This window comes from Pseudogymnoascus verrucosus (genome assembly GCF_001662655.1).
Source record: "Pseudogymnoascus verrucosus strain UAMH 10579 unplaced genomic scaffold scaffold_9, whole genome shotgun sequence".
Classification (NCBI taxonomy): Eukaryota; Fungi; Ascomycota; class Leotiomycetes; order Thelebolales; family Thelebolaceae; genus Pseudogymnoascus; species Pseudogymnoascus verrucosus.
The window spans coordinates 659,352-668,834 of record NW_017263660.1 but is presented as its reverse complement, the minus strand read 5'-3'; the positions used below and the strand labels follow the sequence as shown (position 1 = coordinate 668,834).

The window sequence follows — 9,483 nt, the reverse complement described above, 5'->3', positions numbered from 1 at the left end:
TTCTGCAACCACCGTATGAAGCTGCAAATAGAACTCTAGGCTCATGTTATAAAGGGTGGACGGTTATCACTTACGACTGATTCATGGTCAGCAATGAATGGCGCAGAGCACGCTGCGATAACTGTTCATTGGATTAATAACGAATGGGTTCACCGGCACTGTGTTCTTGATATCATACATTTAAAGGAGCCTATTCATTCAGGTGAATATCTTGCAGAGCAGCTTCAAGCTATCACTGACGACTTTGGTATTACAAATGGAGTCTTTACTATTACTCGAGACAACGCATCGAATAATACAGCAATGCTTGCAGAGTTTGAAATAGGGGTATGTACGGATATCGCTTCTATACAGCAACCATGGAGCTTTACAGTAAAGGAAGGCGACGTTCGATGCATGGCACATATTATAAACCTTGCGGTTCAAGCAGCTTTAACTATGTTAAAAGCTGTACCATCAGAACAAACGGAATCATATAGGCTTGAGCAAGGCTCTGCTCATACTTAAGGCTTCGTTCCTAATAGAGATGAAGTGGCAACGGTTCTTATAAAACTACGCCGACATATCTATGTCTTCCGGAACCGTCGAGCATGGAAAGATGCATTGAAAGTGCAAGCATCTACTATGGGTATCCAGGTGGTTTCTCTGTCCCTCGACATGCCTGTGCGATGGAACTCAACATATCATATGCTTGAGAACGCTTTAAAGCTTGAGCAGCCGATCAATGCTTTATGTGCTTCGCAAACGATGGATTTAAGTATGCGTGATATTATCATTACATCGATAGAATGGCAAGTGTTACATGGACTCAAAGCGTTCTTTAAGATATTCGTCAAGCCTGCAGAGCAAGTTCAAGCTGATAATTATCCAACGTTAAACGTCTGTATTCCACACTATCTACGGCTTTTAAATAAGCTTAAGGCAATGGAAATCGCTCCATCGACTATAGCAGCAATTAGCACAGCTTGTAAAGCGTCATATAGTAAGCTTGATACTTACTATAACCTTATAACAAATCAAGGCTCAAGCCACTCGTCAATTGCTACTATCTACGACCCAAGATTCAACTTGAGTATATACGAATTTTATATGCTAAATAGCGCAGACGCTATAAAACGAGATAGGGCAAGGGCGCAGTTCGCAGCTTGCTTTAACCGGTATAAAGACCGTGAGAATGATATACAGGTTGCTGCCATTGAAGCTACTATTGCCGCCGAAACAGAGCAGATAACAACCCCAAGAGAGCTTGATTCCGACGACGAGATGTATCAGCATCATAGGCCTTTAATTGAGGAAGTTGAGTGGCGACGATGGCTTAAAGAGAGCGGAGTCGACCGCCATACTAATATTCTCAAATATTGGCAAGCAAAGCAGTTTTAGTATCCGGTTATATCACGGATCGCACGGGATTATCTAGCAATTCCAGCCTCATCGGCAGCGTCAGAGCGCATATTTAGTGTCGGCGGTGATATAGTCACTAAGAAAAGGAATAGATTACTGCCTTCTACTCTTCGATATCTACTCTGCCTACGGGATTGGGGGGTTATAGGCGACGAGGATGACGATAGCGAGTAGACAGAGTTATCATATTTCAATTACTATATTATACTATACTACAGTTGAGCCTCATTAAAGAGCCTCATTAACTCGCCGAATACTATTCGGCGAGTATTCGTACGAGTATTCGGCGAATACTATCAGAGCCAGAGTATTCGGGCAAATGCCGAATAGTATTCGAGTACTATTTGGGGAACACTGTCGGAAATCACAACTACGGACTATTCGGTTCACGTGATTGTACCTAACCATTACTAAGCCTACCTAAGCTAACTTAAGCCTAGTACTAGCTACTTGCCATAAGTCGTTCCCTCGTCCAACCACATACTTACCTCATTCCCAACTGTGATTAAGACACAATGAACAGGATCGCTCAGTCCAACTTGTCAGGCTCCAACACCGCATGTCAGCGATGTCGGAATCAAAAGGTGACCTTCTCAGTCCTCCATAGGTGGCCAGCACTAAATCTGCTTTGCCTAGCTCAAATGTAGCCGCGACCGCCCAAGTTGTGCTCGTTGCACAAGGCAACAATCGCATTGTGTCTATCCAAACCCGCCTGACCGTAGGCGCCCGCGACCTGAACGTAGCTCGCCGAGTATGACACCATACCGAGAACACCAGAGGATTCCCCTCAGCGGCAACGACACTGACTACTCTTCCGCACGGTATGAAAGACCACGGCCAAGCGATGGACCGAGTGTGAATACCGCGTTAACCACAGACTATACCCCACTTGACAAAGTATTATTTCTAAACGGAGCTGCGCCTGCAGGCGCAAATACATCCGATCCACCAGTGGACATGCCATTAGATGTACGTATCATGGACTTTTTAAAATTCAAGGCTTATTTTTCCTTCAAAATCTAGTTATATCCTAGTCACTTACGAAGTATTGATCTTGCATCAGCCAATGCAAGAGCAACTAAGCAGAGAAATAGCTCCAGCTCAGATGGTTTGGCCTTACCAGCGCGTGCTGTGGGCCTCTCTCTGCTCGAGATTTACTTTACGCGCATCTACAACGCGCATCTGTTATTTTGTAAACCTATCCTCTTTCAGGAGTATTTAGAAGGGAAGGTTCCAACTGTTCTCCTGAAAGCGATCTTCGCGTTAGCTTCTTTGTATTATCACTATCCACCCTTTGCTCATCCGAACAACCACTTATTTTCTCATCAGATTCCTCGCGCCTAGACATGGTGTAGAAAATGAATCCAGCGATCTTTTTGAACTTCGGGCGTTAGGCTTCTTTCATTCCCGCGGCCTATCTTGGGCGAAAGCTGCTACAAAAGAAGCCATGTCCGTAATCGTGGAGGAACCCTCGTTGGCAGTCGTCCAGACTCTTGAATGCCTAACATTATATTGGTTTGGTACTGGAAACTCGAAAAGTGGCGATCTATGTCTTTGTACGCTGCCGTGCCCCCGTTAGTGGATGTTCCGCACTGATTATAGCCCATTAGCTTTGGCCTACCGTTTCTGCAGCATCTGGGACTATGGTAAGAAAATTACTGAGCGCGTTGAAGAGTTCGACATATCATTAAAATCAGAGCTGGAGCGTCGGTGTCTTTGGGCTTGCTGGGCGTCTGTGTGTATTGTGGCAGAACCAAAGCCCTTCGTCAGGTCAGCATGGACAGAAATGGCTATGCGACCATTACCCTCTTCCATCTTTAGCACCCCATCTGGGTGGGAGATTAGCTTGGGTGAGCGAATGGATGCTGAATGGTCTCCAATGCCAAGTTTCGAACAATCAGGAGCTAGACGGACTGCCCCAGCTTTAGTAGGGCTGATGAAGATAATTGGCATCTGGTGAGATTGATATTCAATGTTCAGCTCCAGTGTTAATATTGTCTAAGGGCTAAGGTCCAGCTTTTCGTTACCGATCTATCGTCCTATTCCACACCGGCAAAGCTTGACGCCCTTTCAACTCTCTCTGATCACGCTACTTCTATCTACCATAATACAGCGCCTGCGTCAGGTCGGGTAACTCTGAAGAACACAGCCACATCTGAAAGCGATCCTCAAGTCATGCTCTTTGATGCCTTTTACTACCTGTGTCAGATAACTCTGCATTCGACCATTGTGCCTCTATTTTCGGGCTCGCCACTCGATCCGCATATAGATGCAGAGGTCGTTAGAAGTAGCGCTCAGGCTGCACTGCGTCATGCAGAATTGTTTACGACCTTGTTGATGGACTACTTGGATAGAGGCTCTGATATCACCTGTGTATCTCCAGTTATGGGTTACGGTGCTTTCATTGCAAGCTCGGTCCTTCTAGCATTTGAAATCTCATGTCGAGACAAAGAGGCGGATGACGGAGAGAGGAGCAAGATTTCCATGGTGGAGGCTATAGTTCGAATGCTGGATACCCTTCGCATCTACTGGAGGTCTCTACATAGCCCTGTAAGTCAGAACATCTTTCGCCCCTAGACCGACAGCATTTTAACTTCGGGTACTATAGTATGAAAAGTTACGCACAGCGCTCAAGGCAGCTTCGTTGCGTCAAGACAGATCTACGCCAACACAGGTTAATTTTGAGACCCAGCATGGTTCAGACTCAACGGAGAGACACCCCAGGATGAACTCCACACATCCTATAAGCCCTGTCTCATTTTCACAAGCCCAGCGTGAAAGCGTTAGTAACCTAGTACAAAATCCGCTTACACCATCATATCATCATTTGAAAGATATGGGTACAATGGGGTCCCGACATTCTCAGCCGGTTTTACATTCCCCACTGACGGGGACCGGCGAAAGCATAGAGAGAGACGAGGCCGCTGTTGACAACACACTGATGACTTTAGAAGGTGAGTGGTGGAACTTGCAATTCGCCGCAGCTGGTATTGAGTTTGAAGGTTTTGAACCCATGAATCTTTTTCGTCAAGGCAGTGATAGTTTTGGCTAGATGTAATCAAGTATACGTGGGGTTAATTTACTAGCTCGTTCGAACCTAAAGACTCGAAGTTATTCCCATGCTTTATTATCTTACCTGAGACATCCTGGTATTATTTCGGCGGGAAGAGTAGAGTCCCCTTCTATTCCCATGACCAGAACGTCCAGCTCAGGGTCTTCCCTAGCCAAATCTGACTTGTCAGATGACTGCGAATTCCCAGCCGTAAGCCCGGCGTTTACGGGGTCGGGACCGAGGTAGAATGAAGGGGCATGACGGGGCATGACGTGCAGGGCCGTCGGTCCCTAGAGTGGCTTTTCAAATCCTCTCTTCCGAAATGTCTTAGTTAGACCCGCCCCTGAGGTGCTCCAAACCTTTAGGCGCGAGCGACTTTAGTAAACATTCGGACCGATTCGGAAATTTACCTAACCAATGCCGAAGTAGCAAGTCCGATGGAGACAAAGATGTAGACTGGTGATGTGTATGGGTGCTGGGTACTTCAGTACATACAATCATTATACTGTAACATCGTATGTTAGGTCGTCCTTCGGTCCGAACAATTCGAATTGGGTAGCCAGGATAGAGATCTAACGATCTTATAAGATCTCACTGATCGTTGAAGCCAAACCGTTCTCGAATAGCTTACTTTAGACACCACAGCATCTCCTCCAAAAGATACTAAACTATTTTACTGTTAACGAACGCTCAACGTACAAATGGAGATCAAGGTCCAATTTCCCAGCGACGGCAACACGCTTGTCGGAACACTCTTCCGCCCCGATGGAGCTGTCGGGAGGCTCCCCACTGTCGTTGCGGCCGGTGGATGGTGCTACACCAAGGAGATTGTGCTACCGCACATCGCCCGTATCGTGAATGAACAGGGTGTACAGTTCCTGGGCTTTGACTATGCTGGGTTCGGGGAGAGCTCGGGAGACCGCCGTCAGCATCTAGACCCCTGGAGCCAGATTTCCGACTACAAGAATGCGCTGACCTACGCCGAAAGTCGGGACGATGCTGATCCTGACCAACTAGGGGTTTTTGGTATCTCCTACAGTGGAGGCCACGCTTTAATCTTGGCCGCAACTGATCCTCGAGTCAAGTCTGCGGTGAGCGTGGTTCCTGTCGTGGATGGGTACAACAACATGCGTCGCGTGCATGGAGAAACACGATTCCGAGATTTCGAAAACGCAATTCTTGCAGATCGTCGAGAGCGTGCCAAGACTGGCGGCGGCGGCAACAGGATTGAATTCGCCACTCAGACACCTAACGAGGTTTTATCCGTCTGGCCATTCGCCCGCGTCAACGAGGTGTTCACCCAGCTCAAGCTGACTGAAGCACCCCTCCATGAGCACTGGAGCACCTTGGAGTCTGCCGAGCTTCTTTTAGACTATTCGGTGTTCCCCTTCCTGGGTCGCATCCTAGACAAGAAGGTCCTGATGATCGTTGCCGAGGCAGATAATATCACTGCCTGGGATCTGGAGATCGAGGCATTCAACAAGATTTCCTCGCCGTTCAAGCGCCTTGAGATCCTGCCTTCCGTCAGCCACATGAGCTTGTACTCTGAGAAGACCGACACCAACATTGCGGCCAAACACACGCGTGACTGGTATGCCACATCATTTAAGAAATAGGAAGCCCAGAACGAGATGCTGGTACAAGACAGGGGGTGGTCATGACCTCGGGCTGTAGTCTAGCAAATGCACGTTATATATTTGGCTCCTCCATACGCTCCCATACTAGCTCTCTCTCCAATCACTTGGGCATTACATTGATAGTGACAAATATCGTACAACTAATACACTGACGAGGGTCGTACCTAGGGTAAAATGGGTCTTCGGCTCTGCCATCCCGAATTCGGCGCCGAATCGGAGGAATGGTTTCTCCAAAGCTCCCCTGCCATCAAGTGGACACAACTGCGGCAACTCCTAGGGCTCACGCAATATCCATGAAGTTTCCATCGAGATCAGTTGCAAAGATGAACTCATCAATACCCGGAATGGCTGTCACCCCACTCTTCAACAGTATCATGCAACTAACCAGATTTAGAACATCGCCTAGATTGTCGGGCGGAACCGGTGTGGAATGAGAATACAGAGGGGGTCAAGACTTTGTTTGCCACTATACTAGCAGTGGTCGGTGCAGACGCGACAAGTCTTGAACTTGCAGTACCTGCATTCGAAGATGAGCCAGTGCGGGCCAGAGTGGCACATATTGCACATCCACTGGATTAAGCTACTCTCAGACTTTAAGATCTTGAAGAAGTGCACGCAGGGGTTTGAGAGAGCCATTAGGGCAAAATTGTGCTGCGATAAGTGTCAGTGATGAGTTTAATTTATAAGACGTATGAAGTGGCATGGAGTATGGGGGGGCAGTGAAGTTATGTTGTAGAGAGGAGCCTGAAAAATACATGGTTATGTTGTGGATGGGAGAGCAATGTGTGGTGTGTTGGTGTGTTTCCAAGAGGATGGTGATGGAGATCGAAGTGTTGTTTAAGGAGGGCGAGGTTTGGTGTGGGCGAAACGTCAGTGTTCTGTAGGGGGTCTGCTAGCAAGTGTGAGAGGGTCCTGAGGGCGGAAGGAGAAAGTGCAGCGTAGAGGCGTGGGAAGGGACAAACTCTAGTACTTAAATAATAAAGATATGGTATGGTGCGAAGATTCCTGCCAAACAAAGCTAAGTCGAACATCATTTATCTAGAGACCGTTTGCCTGATCTTGTAGACCCGAGCAATGAATGGCTAGGGCCGGCTTTTAGAACAACAATAACGATAACAATGGCCGAGAACAAGGGCTTATTGCAAGGTTATCTCCTCCTCCGCACCTATGGAGAGAATGCGATATGACGCCACCAGGGAGAACACCGTACGATATGCTTGCTTCCTCCCCACCCTCTCCCCTTCTTTCCTTCTTTCCCTCCCGTCTTACGTCCATCAGCCCGTTCTGTCTAAGATAAACAGTCCCGGCGTCCCGGCTCCCGGCAGTCGCAGACGAGACATACACGTCTATGGATCGTCATATAGGTCATAAAAGCGCCGTTTCCCATCGATCAGTAGAGTTTTCTTTGTCCTATCATATCTTCGGCTTGTCTCTGGTGCGCCCACCTGCATTGCAATATAAGTAGGTGCAAAGCCAGGGTATCGAACTGCTCCTGTCCGCTGTTGTTGGTGCGTGCTCTATTTATTGCTGCATGAACGTAAACGTGGTAATGGGGGGTTGTCGTCTAACATACCTATGTTCAGCATGCTCTTGTCTCCATCAATCTCGCCACTCCCGTGTATTTTCAGTGGAAGTGATGCAATAATTTTTGATAGGGATGTGAAGGACCGTGTGTAAGAGCCGAAACATATAGGGAATACATTTAGGTTGAGGTGCTTGTGCTATGCCGTCAGATTTGACTCAATATAAATAGAAATCCATTATGAACATTGTAACTATTGATGCAAATGACTCATGTCAGCCTGAGACCTGACATGCCCGAAATAACTACTTACGGCAGAGCATCATGCACGGGTTTTGATGCCGCCTCAAATTTCGATCTATTCCCCCTTATCTTCTACACGAATCTCACCGTGTATAGCGACCAAAACTGCTGGTTTCAGCAGTCTAAACCGGAGTACTTCGAGATGTAGGTTTCACAAACTAAGGGGTGTTTGTGAGGCCTACAGCCTAGCCTGAGCCCGCTGATCTCGTTTAAGTTGCTGATCCAGGAGAAAGTTGTTGACAGCCAACCTGGCTTCCTGGCTTCGAGCTCTCTCTCTCAAGAAGTTCAGCTCAATTTCGTTTGCTTCAAGTAACTCCTGTCGGGAATTTCGCATCAAAAGACCCTTATTGAATTTCAAAGCCTCAGATGGCAGTTTTGCGATTCTGTAGCAGATGTTAAGAACATCCTCAAGAAAATTTTCTTGAGGAATAGTCTTGTTTACTAGACCCGCACTTTCGAGCTCGCTCGCCGTCATTCTATCTCCTGCAAGGAGCAATGAGGCGGCCTTTTGATGGCCCATGATTTTGGCGAAGGTTATACTTGAGCAAGCTTCGGCACAAATTCCTAATTGGACAAATGGAGTGAAGAAAACCGCATCTGGTGAGGCGTAAACAAGGTCAGCCAAGCCAAGGCTGCTGGTCCCCCAGCCGGGAGCCGGCCCATTGACAGCAGTAACAAGGATTTTGTTGGAATTAATCATAGTCTCGTGGAGTTCCCTTTACAAACATTAGCGACTACATAACATCGGGATCAACATAGCTCACTTGATTGCGTCCAGAAACTCATCACTAATGACTGTATCTGGTCCACCAACTGACTTGTCCCGCAAATCGAGTCCGGCAGTGAAGTTCCTTCCTTCTCCGGTTTGCAAGACAACCTTGACCAGATCTTCATTATCTGCCCATTTTAGTCCGGCTAATATGTCCTATGTACTTGTTAGCAAATAAATATGTTTTATTACAATAACGCTGACGATTCTTGCCTTGATCAGTGGAACATTGAGAGCATTTCCCGCTTTAGGTCGATCGTACTTAAGCAGTGCCACCCCATCCTTCAGTACCACCGTGAGATTTGAAAAGCGAGGGAGAATAGGCATTTGCAAAAAAAATTATGGACAACTGCGATTAACGGTTATATCTTTATCGATGTAAAATTATGAAATTCGGGGGAATAAATGGATATATATTTCTCGGCTCTTTCGGCAAATCTCGGATAATTGAAGCTTAAAGCGCTTACAGATGCTGGGGAAGACTGTGCTGGGGAGGACTATACGCACATAACCTAACCGCCTTGGCTGGGAGCGGGGCCTTCGAAGCTGTTGCTATAGTTCTTTCGACCTCGCCGAGATTATAGAATAGCGTAAGGATTACTACAGCAATGTCCTGTGAGAAAAGATCAGACGTAATATTAGACGGGTAAAAGTTATGTTAGCATTGCTTTTTCTGTTGCTAGCTATTATTTCTATTACTGTTTGGTCTCGCCACAGGAGTGTTAGACGTAGAGGATGAAGGCAAACAGTATTATGCACGTGTGAGCGCGGGAAGAGCAGTAAAATAAGAACAGTAAAG

The 9,483-nt window shown here is 47.0% G+C and overlaps 4 protein-coding genes across 4 annotated transcripts; 3 read left to right on the top strand and 1 right to left on the bottom strand.

Moving 5' to 3' along the window:
- The first annotated feature begins 400 nt into the window (after positions 1 to 400).
- VE01_10757 (uncharacterized protein) lies at positions 401 to 1,465 on the top strand. The gene has a single exon (XM_059464209.1). It carries the CDS (start codon positions 625 to 627, stop codon positions 1,378 to 1,380), a length of 756 nt encoding a protein of 251 aa, XP_059320192.1. The 5' UTR covers positions 401 to 624; the 3' UTR covers positions 1,381 to 1,465.
- A 421-nt stretch (positions 1,466 to 1,886) lies between these two features.
- VE01_02516 (uncharacterized protein) lies at positions 1,887 to 4,524 on the top strand. Its single transcript, XM_059463446.1, has 7 exons — positions 1,887 to 1,985; positions 2,038 to 2,370; positions 2,425 to 2,675; positions 2,731 to 2,957; positions 3,012 to 3,357; positions 3,405 to 3,951; positions 4,010 to 4,524. Exons 1-7 carry the CDS (start codon positions 1,917 to 1,919, stop codon positions 4,451 to 4,453), a joined length of 2,217 nt encoding a protein of 738 aa, XP_059319903.1. The 5' UTR covers positions 1,887 to 1,916; the 3' UTR covers positions 4,454 to 4,524.
- VE01_02515 (uncharacterized protein) lies at positions 4,525 to 6,188 on the top strand. The gene has a single exon (XM_018272024.2). The coding sequence runs from the start codon at positions 5,155 to 5,157 to the stop codon at positions 6,067 to 6,069; it is 915 nt and encodes a 304-aa protein (XP_018132737.1). The 5' UTR covers positions 4,525 to 5,154; the 3' UTR covers positions 6,070 to 6,188.
- A 1,683-nt stretch (positions 6,189 to 7,871) lies between these two features.
- Positions 7,872 to 9,082, bottom strand: ECI2_1 (Enoyl-CoA delta isomerase 2, mitochondrial). The gene is made up of 3 exons (XM_059463445.1): positions 8,898 to 9,082; positions 8,680 to 8,840; positions 7,872 to 8,631 (listed from the first exon to the last, which is right to left on the bottom strand). The coding sequence occupies exons 1-3, from the start codon at positions 9,009 to 9,011 to the stop codon at positions 8,094 to 8,096; spliced, it is 813 nt and encodes a 270-aa protein (XP_059319897.1). The 5' UTR covers positions 9,012 to 9,082; the 3' UTR covers positions 7,872 to 8,093.
- Between the last annotated feature and the right edge of the window lie 401 nt (positions 9,083 to 9,483).